Genomic DNA, 20,939 nt, shown 5'->3' with positions numbered 1-20,939 from the left:
CCGGAAGAAGCAACTATCAAACCGAGCGCTCCGAAACTCCAAGCACCCTGACTAACCTATGCAAGTATAACGTTTTTACGATTTTAAATACTGAGTTTCCTTGCTGGCTCTTAAAGGTGAACTGTTGCAATTTGACCTGCTTTGATCATCTCTTTCGTTTCTGCCTCTCCTTCTACTTTGTATGTATTTGTATTTACTTGTGTCCATTTAGCTGTATAACCTGTGTATTACCCGTTTCGTATATTAAACTCATTATATCCATGCTTTTTTGTTCACTTGCTCATTTTAGCAACAACCGAGTCACTTTAACGTTCTGATTCTAATATCCTTGCTCTATATTTGGAGGCTATGATAGAAAGTTAGTCTCCCGGCCCGAGAATAACATTTCTGTCGTGATAATCTGTGGATAATTTTCCGTTTCGGTGGACGAACTGATAGTTTTCCACATAATTATTAAACCAGAACTAATCATATATGTGATTGATTATAATTTGTTGTAGTTAATTCACCATATATGTTTAATTCCCGTTGGGTCGATATATGAACGTCATAAAGCTTTCTGAATTATGATATTCATATTTCATCCATAAATTGATTAATAACTGTACATCGCTACAATTGAGTATAAGATCTATAGACAGGATGGGCAACTCTGGTCCTGGAGGGACACTATTCTGCAGAGTTTAACTCCATCCCTGATCAAACACACCAGCAAAATTGCCTTCAGTCTTCAGGACTGCTTGAAAATTACAGATAGGTAGGTTGATTTGGGATGAAACTTTACTCTGCAAAACAGTGGTCCTCCAGGACCAAAGTTGCCCATCCCTGATACATAGGATAGGATAGGGTATAGATCATACATGTTGTTGGTTTTGATGTATTAAATGTCTAAATTGTTTTATGTCTGTTTTTGCCCTAGACCTAATGACACTGAAAGAGGCGAGTCATGAACTTAATGAAATGGAAGAAGAGAAAAAACATGATAAACATGATTTCATGACTGGGAAAAGATCGATACAGGCTAAAAAGACCTCCTTACAAAAAAGAGCTCAAAAGACTGGAAATAAAAGTTATTTCATCTGCCAACAGTGTGGAAAGAGTTTTGATCAACACAGAAACCTTCAGGTTCACTTGAAAGATCATACTAGAGAGAGCCCCTTCACTTGCCAACAGTGTGGAAAGAGTTTCACACTTAAAGAAAACCTTCTAGTCCACTTGAGAATTCATACTGGAGAAAAGCCTTTCACGTGCCAACAGTGTGGAAAGAGTTTCGCTGTGAAAGTAAACCTTCAAGTACACATGAGAATTCACACTGGAGAGAAACCTTTTACCTGCCAGCAATGTGGACAGAGTTTCACTGTAAAAGGAAACCTAATAGCCCACATGAGAATTCACACTGGAGAAAAGCCTTTCACCTGCCAGCAATGTGGAAAGAGTTTCACACATAAAAGAAGCCTTATAGTCCACATGAGAATTCATACTGGAGAGAAAGCTTACACCTGCCAACAATGTGGACAGAGTTTCGCACATAAGGGTAGCATTAAAGTCCACATGCGAATTCACACTGGAGAAAAGCCTTTCACCTGCCAACAATGTGGAAAGAGTTTCAGTCAAAAGGGAAGCCTTACAGCCCACATGAGAATTCACACTGGAGAGAGCTCATTTACCTGTAACCAGTGTGGACAGAGTTTCAGTCAAAAGGGAAACCTTAATGAACACATGAGAATTCACACTGGAGAGAAACCTTTCACCTGCCAGCAATGTGGAGAGAGTTTCAGATTTAAAGGTAACCTTAAGGGACACATGAGAACTCACACTGGAGAAAAGCCTTACATCTGCCAACAGTGTGGAAAGAGTTTCAGTCAAAAAGGAAAACTTGAAATCCACATGAGAATTCACACTGGAGAAAAGCCTTACATCTGCCAACAGTGTGGAAAGAGTTTCAGTCAAAAAGGAACATTTGAAATCCACATGAGAATTCACACTGGAGAAAAGCCTTACACCTGCCAACAGTGTGGACAAAGTTTCACTGTAAAAGGAAATCTTACAGCCCACATGAGAATTCATACTGGAGAGAAGCCTTTTACATGTGGTCAGTGTGGAAAGAGTTTCAGATTTAAAGGTGACCTTAAGGGTCACATGAAGATTCACTCAAAAATGACTCTCTTACAAGTTTCAAGTCACCAATTCTAATACAACTTAAGTAAAGGTCTTAGAGTATTTAATAAGTACTTAAAGGGTCATGAAATCCCAGAACACATTTTTTTGAGCTGTGAACAGATATACATAGACTGCACATCATTGAAAACACTAAAGGTACTCATTAATTTTATTTAACACTCTGAGGTATTGCCGGCGATATCACCGCAGTTTTTTTCTTACCACTGTGAAAGAGACTCAAAATACTCCGTTAATGTTGCACATACAATTAAGAGTTATACACCATTTTAATCTGTTGAATATCTTCGTTTATTTGTGTACACTCAGAGTAAAAACAAAATGCTTTGTGCTTTTTGTAAAATAAAGAAAACTAACATGATGCGTGATCTCTCGTCTCCCTCTGAACGAAGTCCAATCTGATAGTTCTCAGAAAATTAACTGTAACTTAGTGAATACTAATCACAAAAAAATAGACTTATGTCTAAAGAAATGTTGAAATGTCAGGTGTAAATCGTGTAAGTTAGGGTGACCATATTTTGATTACCAAAAACCAGGACACTCTGCCCGGCAATACTCAAATGATACCTCAAAGTTTACTCAAAGATGCCTTATAATTTCAATACATTTAAAAAATGCCTCCTCTGTATGGATTGTTATATTACAAAACACTATAACCAAAGACACAAATTCAGATAGGCTTCTCAGAGGTTACTCAACATATTGTATCATGACAAGTTAATGTCTCTTCTGTATTAGAAAAATAAATAATAAATAACTAAAAAATACCTCTGCTATATTAGCGATCCAAATTTAACAAAAATAGCTCTCACAAACTTACAAAAACTAACTAACAAAAAGTGTCTATATCTTTGGTTTTCTTCATCCTCGTTTTCCTCTTCATCCCGTTTTTCTTTCTCATCCTTCTTGCTTGCCCTTCTATATTTTGCTGTAGAGCTGATCTTTCCCTGCATTTTTTTGTTTCTTATCAAAGAGGCATGAAAGTTATAAAGAAATGTATATAGGCCTATCAGCTGTTACATCACAAGGTACAAAGGAAGAGCACGAGCTGAACTCATTGTAGACGACAGCTGAAGGTTGCTCTGCTGTTACACAAAGTATCTGTTATTCAGTTACAATCGACTGCACAAATCGTGCATACTAATGAAAACATAAACCGAAAATCTCGTAACACCGGTCAATTTAATGGCCCAATGAAAAATAATGAAAACCAGGACATTTTCATCACTTTATAAAAAACAACCAGGACAGCCAGGATAGGACATGAAAACAGGACATGTCCTGGGGAAAAAAGGACATTTGGTTACCCTCTAGGTCAGTGTTTCTCAACCCTGGTCCTGGAGGAGCCCCAACACTGCACATTTTGAAAGTCTCCTCTGTCTGACACACTCATTTCAGGTAGTGGAGTTTCTTCTAATGAGCTGATGAGTTGAATCAGGTGTGTTTAATTAGGGAGAAAGACAAAACCTGCAGTGTTGGGGGTCCTTCAGGACCAGGGTTGAGAAACACTGCTCTAGGTAGTGCGAGAATCCGGCCAAGTACCTGATTCCTCATTACATACCGGGTCCTCGGGCGTGGGTTTTTGGGCGCTGCGCGCTGACCGGTCCGAATTTTTCGGGGGGCGGCCGACGCGCTCCCCCGACCCTCCCGGGCCCCCCGACACGCCCTGAGCCGTTTCGGTCGGCCTGACCCCACCAGGGGTCAAACGGGAGTGCCCCCAAGTCCGAGGGCCTTATGAGGCAGTACCGGCCGCATCCAGAGTGTGGCAGACTCAACGTCCCAGTTCCTGGCTACTCGAATGAGCTTTCTCTGCCATTCGTATAATGGTGGACCGGTCACTTTCTCGCTTCCCTCCGTTCCCCGAACCCACTATTTGCCCGATTACCCACTATAGTGGGCAAATGACCAGGTGACCACCGCTGACCGTTCCTAAGCCACGCCCCCCGTCCCACGAACCCATTATTTGCCCAATTACCCACTATAGTGGGCAAATGATCAGGTGACCCCCCCGACCACTCCTAAGCCACGCCCCCCGTCCCACGAACCCATTATTTGCCCAATTACCCACTATAGTGGCCAAACGATCAGGTGACCTGCTGACCACCTCCAGGCCACGCCCCCATCCCAAAAAGCCACTATTCGCCCGATTACCCACTACAGTGGGCAAATGATCAGGTGACCCCCCCGACCGCTCCTAAGCCACGCCCCCATCCCAAAAACCCATTATTTGCCCAATTACCCCCTATAGTGGGCAAATGATCAGGTGACCACCCATGACCGCTCCTAAGCCACGCCCCATCCCAAAAACCCATTATTTGCCCGATTACCCACTATAGTCGGAAAATGACCTGTTGCCCCATGTTGAACCCTGCGGAACGCTTTATTTGGCCGCTGTCATGATTGTTCACTAACCAGTTAGACCATTCTCATTCATCAAGTTGAACCGTCGTTCCAAACCTGATAAAAAAATATTTTAACGGGAGCCGGGAATACAAAGACATCCCATTTCCCCGATTACATAGTGGTCGCCAAATAATGGGTTCCCGGAAAAAGTGCTTATAGATGCTTTTTTACATTTTATATAAATTTTTATGGATGAAACCACATGTACCATGCTTGGCGCACTCATTTGGATGCATTCCACTGACTTTCAAGTTTGTTTTGCAGCCAAAAAAGACAAGAACACAATTAAAAGAACCTTTTTTTAATTTAAAAAACAAGCATAACACAATACAAAAACACAATATAGAAAACAAAACAAATTAAAAACACTACCAACTAAAATAAAAATCAACATCAACTGTCGACAACTCATTGTGTTGGGCCGGTGGAAAACGTTCATCTGAAACACAAACCATTTAACAATTTAAGTTCACTTATTGAGTAACTTCAGCACTATTAGGATTATGATGATGATCAACCGATTCCTACTCCATATCTCCATCAGGCTCCGTTCGTGCTCCACGGTGTTCGGTGAGGCCGGCACCTGAGGAGGGGCCTCGGGCTGGGAAAAGTCGGGGACCAGGGGCATGGCGGGGTTGGTATCTCTCAATATTTTGAGCTTCCCCGCGGTCACCGACCTCTCCAGTGACCTCACCGTCTCTGAGCGCAATGACTCCTTAAACATTATAAAAACAACATTTCAGTATTCTTTAAAACAGGCAGCTATTTCATACATTAATGTACAAGTTTTAGTTTAAGACTGACTTACCGACATGCCCCCGTGGCCTTTCTCCAGGTGACTCTCGGGGTATTTCACCAGCTTGCTGCAGAGTGGGCAAACCAGGTTGGCCAGCCTCACTCTGTGGCGGCCAAGCTGGGCAAAGAGTCCTCTTTGCTGTTCGTTGGCCACTTCGTGGACCGTCCTCAGATGCTTGCTTATGTTGACGATCCATGCGGGGCACATCGGGCACTTGACTGCTATATTAAAAGACGATTTTAATAGGAGAAAAATGAAAAAAACATGTTCGAACACACAGTGTATGACGCAAAATGATTTATTACTGTGTCATAAACGATTCATAACACTTTGTGATGGCACAAGGAACTAGGATCACAGAATAGATCAACTTACCGGAGCTGTATCTTTTCGGCATGATCTGTAAAGGGGGAAAAAAGCAAAAAAAAAAAAAAATAAATTATTGTAATTTTATAACATTAATAAATTACTGTACGTGTGTAGTTGTTTTTTTTAGAAAAGCAGGCAACAAATACAACATCTAGAGACTGCAAGCTTTCAAACGATATACAGTTAGGTCCATATATATTTGGACACAGGCACAATTTTCATACTTTTGGCTCTGTATGCCACCAGAATAAAATGAAAATCAAAAAACCAAAATGCATTTGAAGGGCAGACTTTCAGCTTTAATTCAAAGGGTTGAAAAAAAAAATCAAGTTAAAGGTTCAGGAACTGCAATCATTTTTATGCACAGTCCCCCATTTTCAGGGGCTCAAATGTAATTGGACAAATGAATATAATCTTAAATAAAATGTTCATTTTTAATATTTTGTTGAAAATCCTTTGCAGGCAATGACTGCCTGAAGTCTGGAGCCCATGGACATCACCAGAGACTGGGTTTCCTCCTTTCTGATGCTTTGCCAGGCCTTAACTGCAGCTGTCTTCAGTTGTTGTTTGTTTGCGGGTCTTTCTGCCTTTAGTTTTGCCTTCAGCAAGTGAAATGCATGTTCAATTGGGTTGAGATCAGGTGATTGACTCGGCCATTGCAGAATATTCCATTTCTTTTCCTTAAAAAACTCCTGGGTTGCTTTTGCAGTGTGTTTTGGATCATTGTCCATCTGTACTGTGAAATGCCGTCCAATCAACTTTGCTGCATTTGGCTTAATCTGGGCAGACAGTATATCTCTATACACTTTAGAATTCATCCGGCTGCTTCTGTCTTCTGTCACGTCATCAATAAACACCAGTGACCCAGTGCCACTGGAAGCCATGCATGCCCATGCCATTACACTGCCTCCACCATGTTTTACAGATGACGTTGTATGCTTTGGATCATGAGCTGTTCCAAGCCTTCTCCATACTTTTCTCTTCCCGTCATTCTGGTACATTCTGATCTTAGTTTCATCCGTCCAAAGAATGCTTTTCCAGAACTGGTCAGGCTTTTTTAGATGTTTTTTGGCAAAGTCTAATCTGGCCTTTCTATTCTTGAGGCTTATGAATGGTTTGCACCTTGTGGTGAACCCTCTGTATTTGCTCTCGTGAAGTCTTCTCTTGATTGTAGACTTTGACAATGACATGCCTACCTCCTGGAGAGTGTCCTTCACTTGGCTGGATGTTGTGAATGGGTTTTTCTTTACCATGGAGAGGATCCTGCGATCATCTACTACTGTTGTCTTCCGTGGACGGCCAGGCCTTTTTATGTTGCTGAGCTCACCATTGCATTCTTTTTTTCTCAGAATGTACCAAACTGTGGATCTGGCCACTCCTAATGTTCCTGCTATCTCTCTGATGGATTTGTTTTGTTTTTGAAGCCTAATGATGGCCTGCTTGACTTGCATGGAGAGCTCTTTTGAACGCATGATGTAGATTCACAGCAACAGATTCCAAATGCAAATACCACACTTAGAATCAACTCCAGACCTTTTACCTGCTTAATTGATGAAGAAATAATGAAGGAATAGCCTACACCTGTCCATGAAACAGCTTTTGATTCAATTGTCCAATTACATTTGAGCCCCTGAAAATGGGGGGACTGTGCATAAAAATGATCGTAGTTCCTGAACCTTTTACTTGATTTTTTTTTTCAACCCCTTGAATTAAAGCTGAAAGTCTGCTCTTCAAATGCATCTTGTTTTTTTTTTTATTTTCATTTTATTTTGTTGGCACACAGAGCCAAAAGTATGAAAATTGTGCCTGTGTCCAAATATATATGGACCTAACTGTATAGTTTGACAGTATTACTGTAGGTTTAGACTAAGATATGACTGTTTTAAACATTTTTTACTTGTTGTATTGCAGTGACCTTCCAGGACCTTGGCTCAAATAACTCACCTGGCTGCTCAGGTTTAGGCCCAAAAATATATCTATACGGATTACAATTCATAAGAATCTCACGATACAGCTTTATGAGCGGCGTGTACTGGTGAACTAACCCCAACAGTACCGATGGATGTCGAGAAATGTACAAACGTGCCATTTATAATAACACTTAATTGCATAAATTAGTTTCCACGCTCATAGATTTATATAAATGCAATTGTAATAAGCAAAAGTTGTTTTATTCCATGTTTCTTCAAGAAGGTGAGTGAAGAGGATGTTTATACTGTCATAGAAGATAATTTTTTTCAAATAACCTCAATTAACTAAATACATAAGCTAGTTTCACTGCTTTTTTTTTTGTTATGATGAGAATGTACTGCAGTCCTATGCATTAGTATGTCTGAGATCATCTTCAGATGCTAAATGTGAGCAGAATTTACTTTTACAGATGCTTATGACTGCTAAAACATGGAAAACACAAACACACAATCACAGCTTTTGTTGCTACTAGCTGCTTCTTCACTCAGTATGTTAAGACGCACATGAATTAGTGTTTATTTCTCATGCCATAAATTGCTTTTAATATTTGTCCGTTTTGTAGTAATCAAGAGAAGCGTTATCATCGCTGAAGAAATAGCAGATTTTAATCTCCAGACACCGAGCAGGTCAAGCCCTGAAGAAATAACACCATAGACATCATCTTCTGACTGAACTAGCAAGGAGCTGTTGGAGTCAATGAGAAAGCTAGTAAGTTCAAGTAAAGTTTGGCACATTCAGTTAGACCATGTTACCTTTATTAATAGATACTTGTATACTATTTGCTCTTTACAGGTGGAATGTAAACCTACCTGAGTAAACGCCACTACTTTAATGATAATTTCTATGTTTACTGAGCGATGTGAACTGCTGTCATCCACGTCACATCATTGCTCTAACCGACGTTACCTGAAGTATACTTTCAGCGTAGCAGATATTCACAAGCGTCTGGAGCCAACTGTTGTATTATATCAAGAAAATGCAATTACCCTGCCTCCTTGTTAAAATTTTGGATGTCTGTTGCTACACATTTGGCCAATGTATTAAATAGTAGGTATTGCTTACAATATTATTGTTATTTATATGTGTTTGTTTCTAAGAAATGCATTATACTGTATGGCCAGAGATGTACAGTTATTGTTTGTGCCTGTCCATGAGAAGGAGGAGCAGAACTGGACTGCAGCACATAGAAGTGTGTGTGGTTCTATGTGTGTGTGTGCTCAAGGACATGGAGAACTGTGGTTCTACTCCTAGAACCTTATAAGGACATCAGCCATCTTGGCTGAGTTTACTGGAGTTCAAGGACACAAAAGCCAGACAGCTTGCACCTGCGAGGCCTTGAGAAGTGTCTGGAAACTTTGGGAAAGTTACAACGTATGTCAATCAAGAAGATAACGTAACGTCTGTGATAAACAACACGAGTATAAAAGACTGATGAGCTGATTGCCTCTTCGGATACTGATACGTCAGTACCCCCGACGCCTAGAAGCCCAGAGCTGAGGACAAGAAACCCCAAGCTGAAGATGGGAAGCCCAGCGCTGACTACACCTTTGACTCAAGAGTGATTACTGTATTTTATACTTTAATTATGAAGTTTTATTTGCCTTTACATTTTTGTTTATTATAAAAAGAAAAGTAACCAATTAAAAGAAATTTAATTGATTACAAAAGCTGCCTACCTTGATTATATATTTACTTATGGCTTGATTTATAGTGTTTTAAGACTTTGAACAAGAACGTACCACAGAGGAGTCTTCTGACCAAATTGTAAGTAATTTAAAATGCTTATAATTTAGGCCAGACTCGACTTACTTTACCTAACCTGAGAATAATAAATAATAAGGTTAAAAGGTGTTAAGATCAAAATACACACCGCAAAACAGTGCCTGGAAAAACAAGTGCGCCACATCGCAGGTGCTTCGCGACCACATCGCTTCTTTTATGAGCATGATTGCCTAAATTATAGTAAAAGCATTCGAGCAAATCACAAACATCGATTTAAATGACCTAAACATGTCCGATGCTACCAATAAACGTTACAGTTCTCAAACGGTATCTAGGGCAAATGTGGCACAGCTGTGTGAGCAGAAGTGCTACAGGTATAAATAGTGTACAAATGTATTCAGGGATTACATTAGTTCAGTACAGTGTTGTTTAGTGCAAGATTTTGATGTTAATTAAGCTAAAATAAAGTAAGGAAAAATATTTGCAACTGTTAAAAACTAATACTGTATGTAACAGTGTTACAGTGCTGTTTACATTTTTTTTTTTTTAAGTATGGCAAAAATATTTTAGTAATGAAATTTGAAGTAAATGAGAAATAATGCAAAGGAAAGTAGTTTTTCAGAAATGTTGCACTTTCTTGTGCTTGAATGTTAAAATGGCCCTCCTATGAGTTGTCAATCACAGCAACAGCCCCCAGCCAATTTAAGATTGAGACCCCTTGTATAGATCTTACATGTTGTTGGTTTTGATGATTTAAATGTCAAAATTTTTTTATGTCTATTTTTGCCCTAGACCTAACGGCACTGAGAGAGGCGAGTCTTGAACTTAATGAAAAAGAAGAGTTCAAACATTATAATTTGATAACTGAAGAAAGATCAAAACAGTTTTCTTCACAAAAAGGAGTTCAAAAGACAGTTATTTAACCTGCCAACAGTATGGAAAGACTTTTAGTCAACATAGAAACCTTCAAGTCCACTTGAGAATTCATACTGGAGAGAAAGCTTACACCTGCCAACAGTGTGGAAAGAGTTTCAGTCAAATAGGAAGCCTTAAAGACCACATGAGAATTCACATTAATGAGAGCCCATTTACCTGCCAACAGTGTGGAAAGAGATTCAATCGAAAAAGAAGCATTGAAATCCACATGAGAATTCACACTGGAGAAAAGCCTTACACCTGTCAAGAGTGTGGAAAGAGTTTCAATCAAAAAGGTCTTAAATCCCACATGAGGATTCACACTGGAGAGAGTCCATTCACCTGCCAACAGTGTGGACAGAGTTTCAGTCAAAAAGAAGGCCTTATAGTCCACATGATAATTCACACTGGACTGAGCCAATTCACCTGCCAACAGTGTGGAAAGAGTTTCAGTCGAAAAGAACACCTTAAAGGCCACATGAAAATTCATACTGGAGAGAAGCCATACACATGTGATCAGTGTGGAAAGAGTTTCATATATAAAAGGTAACCTTAAGGTCCACATGAAAATTCACTCGAAAGAGAACTCTTTTAGAAGTCGTCACTCTGGAAAGAGCAGAGGTGTAAAGAGTACCTGAAAACCATACTTGAGTAAAAGTACAGATATCTTACAGCAAAAATTACTCCATTACAAGTTACAAGTCACCAATACAACTTGAGTAAAAGTCTTGGAGTATCTGAGACTTTAACAGTACTTAAGTTTTTTACTCATGCTGAATTTAGGCTTGGAAGATGCACTAGGTCAGAAATGCCATGGAAAATAAGAAATGTATTTGTGTGATTCATTATTTTCGTCGAAAACCTAGGTAGCTGTCTTGCTGCCTCGCTGTCTTATAAGAGAATGACTTGTACAGCAGCGTTTGTGCATGAAGGCTCCTCATGAAACTGATTTCAAACAGACTTCTGAGGCAGCGTAACAGTTTAATGATCTACAGGAAAATAGCACACATTATTAAATACTACAGTAGCAATTTCTCAATATCAAAATTGAAATATGTTGGTCAAAATCCTATATTTATACACAAACTGAGCAGCAAATGCAACTTTGGGATGCCATCTTTATTTTTCTAGCTCTGCTGTCACAGATCGATCTGAGGAAGGTATCTCATGAGACAGGAAGTGAAGCTAATATTGGATTCGGATGTGCCTTGATGTCTTCCTTCCTTGAAATGTGTCCTCAGAAGGCAGCATTTTCCAGGATGCAGCCAGTGAGTCGAGGCTGTAATGTGATTGAATCAGCTGTACCTCATAAACCAATCAGAGGTTTGATCTACTTGTATAAGAAGATCTGGAGGTATTACAGCTGGATAAATAGATCCTCAGGTTGGTCTGACACAGAGGCTGCGCCCGAAACCGCCTACTTAATGAGTAGGTACTTAATTTCAATAAGTACTTACTTAAAGAGGGCTAAAAGAGTAAGTACTTGATAGCCAAATCTCGTTGAGTATGAATGAGATCCGGACATAATCCGCCATGTTGACGTTATCATGTGACCTACGACGTTATTACAAGCGCAACAACTTATGAGATATGAGTGACAGGTTTAATTTATCTATCTGTAAATCTTGATATTGATTAAACTGCTTATTTTGTGGTGTTGTTGAAGAAACAGCTGCCAGTAATTATGAAATTGTAGTACAATTAATATATTTTGGATTAATTTAAAGTTTTTATATTTTTAACTACTAATGTGAGTTTATTTTTTGTTATGAAAACCCAAATTCGCATGAATATTTTGTTAATTTCTCTATTTTATATACAACAATGTTCATCCACAGGCGGCCCACCCTCGGACACATTTCTAACCAGCATGCATCTCGCTGTGATCATCGCAGTGATCGGTTCTGCGCAGAATTTGCTCATCTCAAACAAGCCTATTTATTCACTCCCTACTGCTTTCCCCTACTAAATAGTAGAGAAGTAGGCTGTTTTGGACGCAGCCATTGACTCTCAAGATTCGTTCAAAGCCACAGAATTGTTTGCGAAAAACAGACGTGTGTTGTAGTTCTGCTGTGGTTTTCATTAGAACTATTATTTCATTGCAAAATAGAGTAAATACTGACAGTACTGTGTTTAAAATGTACATTTTATTTTTTGACTTGTATAATAATGTAACGTTTGCATGTGGATATTTGCATTGTTATCTTGCTCGTTATCATCATTAAATACAAGAACTCACACAAGGTATGTTTATGTATCAGAGAAAGTTTGAGTCTTAAATCAAAATTAATCCACTATCTGTGTCTATATTTGTTCTTCATGTGAGTAAGTGCTAAATCTCCACTTTTACAAAGGTGCATTGTCGAGAACGACATAATTTAGCGCGATTTAAGGCAGCAGACTATACGCAATCTATCATCCGCATGCTGCTTGTGTGGATACAGTAACTTTTGACTGCAAATGAAGAGGTAATTTGATTAAATGTACTGGATTTATGACATTTTGGCAGTTAGAAATACATACTTGATTTTAATATTATTTTAAGGTAGAATTAAATGAACTACCCAGCATTTTGTTTGCGTACCCCCTTTTGTCACCTCATGTACCCCTAGTTTGGGAACCACTGCTCCAGGCTACTTACCCCATCTGTCAAAAAGAAATGTCTGTTGATGTATTTGAGATCCACACAAGTTTTTTTTTATTTTTTTTTTTACGTAGGTGACGGGTGAGGAAAATGTATTTTGTTTGTAGTTCATTTCTTGAGAACAAAAAAACATATTTCCAGTCAAATCAGTGACTCATAATTTTTTTTAAAAAGTATGTAACATTCTCCTTGAGATCTGTGGGAACATATCACTGGTCACATAATGTATACTTTAATTGTATGTGCTGTTAGGATTGACTCAGGTCTTCTTGACTACAAATGTCAATTGACCCATCGCAAAGACCCGCCCCCCCTTAGTTACTGTTGCTTTGTCTGACAAGCCATGGCACTGTCACGCCACACGCCACACGCAGTGAAAAATACATCACAGAGTAAAGAGAACACTGACAACATGTCGACAAACAAGACAAAGCAGGTTAATTATGATATTAAACAAAGTCCCAACTTTCAAACTGTGTAATTTTTTAAAGAAATTCAAACAAAAACTGTTTTGTGTCGTGACAGATCGCTGAAGCGCCTCAGCTCAAGAGGCTCGTAAACCGATCATCTCTTCCTACTAGTTCATTATAGCATCAAATAAACATGAATGAACATCAGAAGGAATGTTGTTTAAAACACAGAAAGACGTCAATACACCATTTTTCAAGTTCAAGTCCACTGAGGTTAATCTTCTAACTCCTGACTGCTTTATCGGACAAAATGGCAGATTCCATTTGGCAGAATAACCATTTAATGGTTATTAAATGTTGTCTTTTGTTGGACAAGATGTTAATAAATGCTTCTCATGTCTGGAAAGATGTTTGACGTGTGTTGCTTTTTTTTAAATGTACATAAACGACTCAAACTTGCAGTGCTTTCAGATGGATTAGCATTTGAAGCTAAAATCGCGATTTCCAGAATCGCGTTTAAGCACGTGCAGCTCCAGCCTTAAAGGGATAGTTAACCCAAAAATGAGAGAACCTGTATGAATTTCTTTCTTCTGCTAAACACAGATGATATTTGAAGAATGTGGTGTAAGAAAAAATGACGAGGACGTTGAAAATCTTGATGAAGTTTGTTGCAGCGTTGAACCCAGAACATCCAAATCTCAAACCTTTTATCCTGTTACAGTTTACCACTCTTCATGTAAATGTAGTTTCTCATGTTTTACCAGCTGTGGTCTGTATGTTAATGAAGTTGTGACACCTCATTGTCTGAGATGGTTCTCTGTGTCCCACACCCATTCCCATTCTACAATTGATTACCATTTGCTCAGGATTTGATCAACCAAATGGTACATAACCAATATACCAGTTGACTTCTTCTCTATGATAATTAAGCCATTTTGGAGATGAGTTCATTCTAAAATATACTTTCAAGTGGAATCTGGGTCGAGGCAGACTACAATTTCTTACAGTGGTTAACCAAACAGGGAAGCCATTGACTTCCATAGTATTGAGAAAAATGGATGATTAATACCTTTAATCAAAGACAACTGAAAGAATACTAATTAAGTTCATTAGTTACTGAAACTTACATGTAGATGAGTTTGGTCAAGGTTGGAACTCTGCTGAACCCTGCACTAAGGTATCGTGAACATGTACACCATGAATGTCTGTAAAGTTTCTTTGAAATGGTAAAAAGCACTATAAAAAATAACATTGACTTGACCCGCTTAAAAATGACAAAAATATACATAATTTGGATTTCATCAAGAGATTTTCCCTGAAGTTCTGCAACATTTCCTTTTTCCAATGCTAAAAGCATTTTTGAAATTTTTGCAACCTGAACTGTTGCATCAGGGAGTCTGTAATAATCCCTGTGAACCCTTATATCATGGCCCAAAAAATCAGCGAGTTGGTCCATCTCATTGTTTTTCAGGTTGAGTATTTGTGATGTTGTTGCAACCTGTTTTCTCAACTGAGTGGATCTCAAGTATTCAGGCTGCTTTGCTCCAGATTTTTCTGCAAACTTTCTAACACAGTCATGTCCTCTGAAATGTGTCAGACATCCAGGACATAGACGTATAACCTCGGTAGTTGTTTTCATATATTAAACGTATTATATTCATGCTTATTTATTCTTTGCTCATTCAACAAAACCCAGATCACTTCAACGTTTCGATTCTATCCTTGCTTTACGTTTGAATGCTAGAATAGGAAGTCTTTCTCGTGGCCAGAGAAAAAAAAACCGTACTTTTGATAATATTCTATGAGGAGCTTAGTTTGCTGGACAAACAAACAGTTTCTCTAAACAATTATAAAACCAGAACTAATCATATATGTAATTGATTATAATTCGTTGTAATGAATTCACAATAAATGTTTAATTCCCCCTTGGGTCGTTATATAATAATTAGTCATAAAGCTTTATGATTAATTATATTCATATTTCATCCATAAATTGATTAAATAACTGTACAATCTGTACACCATGTGATATTTCAGTTTTTCTTTTTTAATAAATCAGCAAAAATGTCAACAATTCTGTGTTTTTCTGTCAATATGGGGTGCTGTGTGTACATTAATGAGGGAAAAAATTAACTTAAATGATTTTAGCAAATGGCTGCAATATAACAAAGAGTGAAAAATTTAAGAGGGTCTGAATACTTTCCATACCCACTGTAAGATGATCTCAGAATTTAGTCTGAGAGGAAGGTATATGACAGGAAAGTGTTTGAGGTAATTTTTACCTCAAATCAAGTTATATTAATGACTTTTAAAAAAGTCAGTGGGAAATTTCAATATAATATAATATTTTTTGACAGAATTTAGTATGAGAGGAAGGTTTTTGACAGGAAAGTGTTTTCTGAGGTAATTTTTTTTTTTTTTTTTTTTTTTTACCTCAAATCAAGTTATATTAATGACTGAGGGGAGGATTACCATCTCAAATGACCCTTCAGGGTTTGCTGCCCTCAGTGTGGCACTTGCTGCTGCCCTCTACCAATGACACACCTATGTGACAAAGGGATGAAAAATTAAAATGAGTGCATATACACAAAATATGTCAAAATATGTCTCTTTAATGGATAGTTCACCCAAAAATGAGAATTCTGACATCATTACTCACCCTTGTTCCAAACCTGTATGAATTTCTTTCTTCTGCTGAACACAAAAGATATTTTGAATAATGTAGGTAACCAAATGGTTGATGGGCCTCATTGACATCCGTACTTTTTTTTTCTTACTGTGGAAGTCAATGGGGTCCATCAACTGTTTGTTTTTCCATATTCATCAAACCATCTTCTTTTGTGTTCAGCAGAAGAAAGAAATTCATACAGGTTTAGAACAACTTGAGGGGGAGTGAATGATGACAGAATTGTCATTCTTGGGTGAAATATCCCTTTAAGCTCATCAAGTCTGCATTTCTTTGATCACAAAGACAGAAAAAAAACAGTAATATTGTGAAATTGTATTACGACGTAAAATGTTTATTTTTAAATATACTTTAAAATATAAAATGTAATTTATTCCTGTGATCAAAGCTGAATTTTCAGCATCATTACTCCAGCCTTCAGTGTCACATGACCCTTCAGAAATCTAATATGATGATTTATTATCAATGTTAGAAACAGCTGTGCTGCTCAATAAAAAACTATTTTTCACCAAAAAAAAAAGAGAAACAGCTGTGCTGCTGAATATTTTTTTGTAACACATGATACTATTTTCAGGATTCTTTAATGACTAAATAAAATAAGATTTGAAAAAGAACAGCACTTATTTAAAATAACAATATACTTTTCTAACAATATACACTACTATTCAGTGTATTTTTGTGAAAAATAAGTACTTGTTCAGAAAATGTGTGTTAAATGATTAAAAAGTGATAGTAAAGACTTATACTGTTAGAAAAGGTTTTGAAAAAAATGCTGTTCTTTATCACCTTTTTATTCAAAGAATCCTGAAAAAAGTATCACATGTTCCCAAAAAATATTAAGCAGCACAACCATTTCCAACATTGATAACGGAGCAGCAAATCAGCATATTATAATGATTTCTGAAGGGTCATGCTACACTGAAAACTTTTGTAAAGATGCTGAAAATGCAGCTTTGTGTCACAGAATTATATTTGAATGTATATTCAAACAGAAAACTCATTTTAAATTGTATTTCACAATATTACTATTTTTTTAATCAAATAAATGCAGGCTTGATGAGCATAAGAGACTTTTGACCGGTAGTGTACCTTGTTCCGTATTTTTTTTTCTGTATCTGCTTCACAATCTTCTTAAAAAGATGCTCCACCCAAAAAGTAAAAATTCTTTCATCCCCCTCATGCTATTTCCAGGTCTATGGCTTTCTTCATTTTTGTGTTCTTACAGAACACAAGAGATTTTTAAAATATAACAATATGAAGAAAGCATTTTAATTTTGGGGTGAAGTATCCCATACACATTTATTTCTTCACTTTTCTTACTGTTTACCACACACTTATTATACACTTATCATCTTCTATTAAAAAAAAACACAGTTTAAATTATTTCATGTTTTTTTTCTCTCCTTCTCATTAGAATGGTATCATCCCATCCCTATAGCCGCCCTGGTCCTATCAGGGTGAAATGCATACAAAACTACGTTAAAACAAAAACACTAAGTTTTCAGCTGATCAACAGCGTAATTTGTCCAGGAAACAAAGAAAGCACCCACCTTAGTGCTCTGTCAAGTGGAGGAACGGTGTATGTGTGTCAGTCCTCTTCATTCACTGTAGCGTTTGAAGAGGGTGTGACCTATTTTATAAAAAAAATCACATAGTGTCCTCAAGATACAGACCAGAACGTCTGTTCATTGGGCAAAATGCGGCTATATACCGAACCGCTCCCCTCTCACTGGCAGAGGAGGAAGAGAGGCTGGCAAGAGAGGCCCTTTTACTCACCGGGCTTGACCTCTTTTCCGGGGGTACCTCACTCTTGAAGGAATGGTGGAAAATGTGAGTAATTTTAAAGGAACACTCCACTTTTAAAAGTAGGCTCATTTTCCAACTCCCCTAGAGGTAAACAGTTGAGTTTTACCGTTTTTGAATCCATTCAGCCGATCTCCGGGTCTGGCGGTACCACTTTTAGCATAGCTTAGCATAGTTCATTGAATCTGATTAGACCGTTAGCATCTCACTCAAAAATGACCAAAGAGTTTTTTTATTTTTCCTATTTAAAACTTGACTCTTCTGTAGTTACATCATGTACTAAGACAGAAAATGAAAAATTGTTATTTTCTAGGCCGATATAGTTAAGGACTATACTCTCATTCCAGCATAATAATCAAGGAACTTTGCTGCCGTACCATGGCTGCAGCAGGCACAATGATATTACGCAGCGGCTTTGACCCTGTTTGCACAGGGAATGTGCCTTGCAGCCATGGAGACATTTGTGAGAGCCGCTGCTATGGTACTGCCAGACCTTGAGATTGGCTGAATGGATCTGAAAATGATAAAACTCAACTGTTTAACAAAAGGGGAGTTGGAAAATGAGCCTTTTTTTTTTTTTTTTTTTTAAAGTGTAGTGTTCCTTTAACCTTGTCAGAACTCTATCAAACACATTCAAAACAAAAACAATGCATTTACAAATTATTTCTAAACATCTGTAAGTTATCATATTGACTTTTAATGTACCATTATTTTATAGCAGCAGGTTACGAGGATGACCACTGTTGAGGGCATGGAAGTCCCCATCTTGGACTTGGCCATTCAAAGTGGATCTAAACACCTGAACGTGTCCCTGTGGCGTGATCAGGCCCTGACCACGATTCACCTGAATGACAAACTGAACATTACTCACCTGAAGGGGAACAGCAAGTCTCAAGTTCAATTTGACGAGCTACATAACCGTAGACTAATGCCATATACAGAGCCCTCTGTCCTGAAAAATCATCAAACACCTGCTTGGAAGTTTCAAGAAAAACAAAACAGTTTGACTAGAATTTTATGGAAGTAAATGAATGTCAAATGTTTGTGAAATAAAAATTACAATATTACAATACATGTAATAATGCATATAAATGCTTTGGCAACACAATGTAAAATTTGTATGAGCAGGATAATATATGAGCAGGAAAAATAAAGTTAACAAAGTGTAATGTGTGTTTGAAAGAGTAGAGCCATCACTGTTCGACCTGACACCTAGATGAACACTTTACAGTTGGTTTTGTGACTGTGAGTCATTCTCTTTAAACACTATTGAAGGTAGAAACGTGAATACCAATGTTGTAACTTTAGAGACGGCCCCTAAATTTGTGAATATCAAACATTCAGAGTCAAACCAATTGTATGCCAATATCTGCTTTCTTGATGTCTATATAGTATAACCAAAATCAGAAATGAGGTGCGAGTTTGGTCTTTTATTTCACTGTACGAGTCCATTAAGTCGTGTTAAGAGTTTTATATGTCCTGATGGCGGTTGAATCCTATGACGGATAAGGAAAATCCATGCGTCTGTCCCATAGACAGTAAAAGAAATGGACACAGCGACCCCACTGGAACTCAATTGAGACAAGTGAAGCCTATTTTTAGCCATTTTTAGCACTTCCGTTTCTGACGCGCAGACTCAAACGAAGCTTGATGACGTCAGCAACCTGTCTGACAGATGTAAATCTTCTAGTATCTGTGCGTGAAAACTGCCATCGTTAATCTTGCAGAGACGGCGAGCTTGAGCGGGGAGTTCTTTGGCGTGAGTGAGCAGGAGTAAGTATTCTGATTAATTATTTTGTATAGTATTTTAAAATGTAACGCCAGTACGCCATATTAAGTTAATGCATACTATTAAGAAGTTATGTAAAATTATGTTCAAGAACTGATATGAATTCATTCATACCCAATAGTTATTTAACGCCCCAGGGATCGAATATTTTAAATATAATTTAATTTTTGATGCACATGATGTTGTATAACGTTAATAAAAAAGTTATTCAGTAAATCGCTTGGACAAAATCTGTTTTGTTCGGATATAAATAAATCAATGGCCAGAGACAAGTTACTTGTGTGTTAAAATCTGTTTACTCATACTGACAAAACAGTGTTTTGATTGTGATTGCTGTATGCTATTAACAGGTCCAGTTATTTGGATCATCGGGAGTAGCTACATTCGTCGTGGGGAAGAGAGGGCCAGAGAGACCATCGGGGCCAATCTTGGCCTAGCGGCCAAGGTTTACTGGTTTACTGGTTTGGCTGGGGTGGACTTCGATGGCACGGACTCCTTCCTTTCTTCTACCGGTCCCTCAGAGGAAGAGCAGCCCCGGATGTCCTGCTGATTCACTGCGGCGGGAACGACTTGGGATGCAGGAAGAGCATCGATCTCGTCACAGCGATGAAGCAGGATCTGCAACATCTCTATCGGCGTTTCCCTCAGATGACCATTGTGCTGTCTGACATCACCCAGAGACGTCGGTGGAGATCGGGCCTTCCGGGGAAAATTGACAAGTCCCGTAAATGGGTGAACAGTGTCATGGCTACCTTTGTCTTGGGAATGCAGGGGGGTATTGTGCATCACCCTCAAATTGTATTTAACAAGCCTCAACTGTTTCTAAGGGACGAAGTTCATTTATCACCTAGGGGTAATGATATTTTTTTAAATAATTTAGCTGAAGGCTTGAGAGTCTTAATCCAGTAGGGGTGATGCTGGATTGAATTGATGTTTTTAACTTGAAACAGTTGAAGATTGTTAAATTGTTTTGGGGTTGTATATGTGCCTTTTGTCTTTAGTTTAATACATGTTCACATTGGTAGACATAACACTGTTCAATAGTCACTGCTCTTTCTCCCCCCACCCTTCTTTCTCCCCTCCGTGCCATTCGTGTATCACCCTAGCCATCCACCCCATGGCCTCTCACTTTTCTTCCCCATGACGAATGTAGCTAGAGAGGGGATCAGTATTACTTTTTTAAAATTGTGTTTCAATAAATAAATATTTATTAACGAAATGATTGAATATTTATTATCAAAACACACAGTAGA

The 20,939-nt window shown here is 38.1% G+C and overlaps 1 protein-coding gene and 1 pseudogene across 1 annotated transcript; one reads left to right on the top strand and one right to left on the bottom strand.

Moving 5' to 3' along the window:
* Positions 1-20,939, bottom strand: part of LOC125244376 — a 326,898-nt pseudogene that overhangs the window by 192,371 nt on the left and 113,588 nt on the right.
* Positions 796-10,904, top strand: LOC125244701 (gastrula zinc finger protein XlCGF57.1-like). Its single transcript, XM_048154864.1, has 2 exons — positions 796-2,172; positions 10,374-10,904. The coding sequence occupies exons 1-2, from the start codon at positions 901-903 to the stop codon at positions 10,902-10,904; spliced, it is 1,803 nt and encodes a 600-aa protein (XP_048010821.1). The 5' UTR covers positions 796-900.

This window comes from Megalobrama amblycephala, linkage group LG14 (assembly GCF_018812025.1).
Source record: "Megalobrama amblycephala isolate DHTTF-2021 linkage group LG14, ASM1881202v1, whole genome shotgun sequence".
Classification (NCBI taxonomy): Eukaryota; Metazoa; Chordata; class Actinopteri; order Cypriniformes; family Xenocyprididae; genus Megalobrama; species Megalobrama amblycephala.
Note: the sequence above shows the minus strand (reverse complement) of the source record. Positions and strands in the feature narration are given on the sequence as shown.

Bases quoted from the DNA above. Each gene is read 5' to 3' on its own strand.
- LOC125244701 (XM_048154864.1), top strand. From the start codon at position 901: ATGTCTGTTTTTGCCCTAGACCTAATGACACTGAAAGAGGCGAGTCAT. The intron at 2,173-10,373 runs GTTTCAAGTCAC...ACCTGCCAACAG, and splicing joins CAAAAATGACTCTCTTACAA to TATGGAAAGACTTTTAGTCA.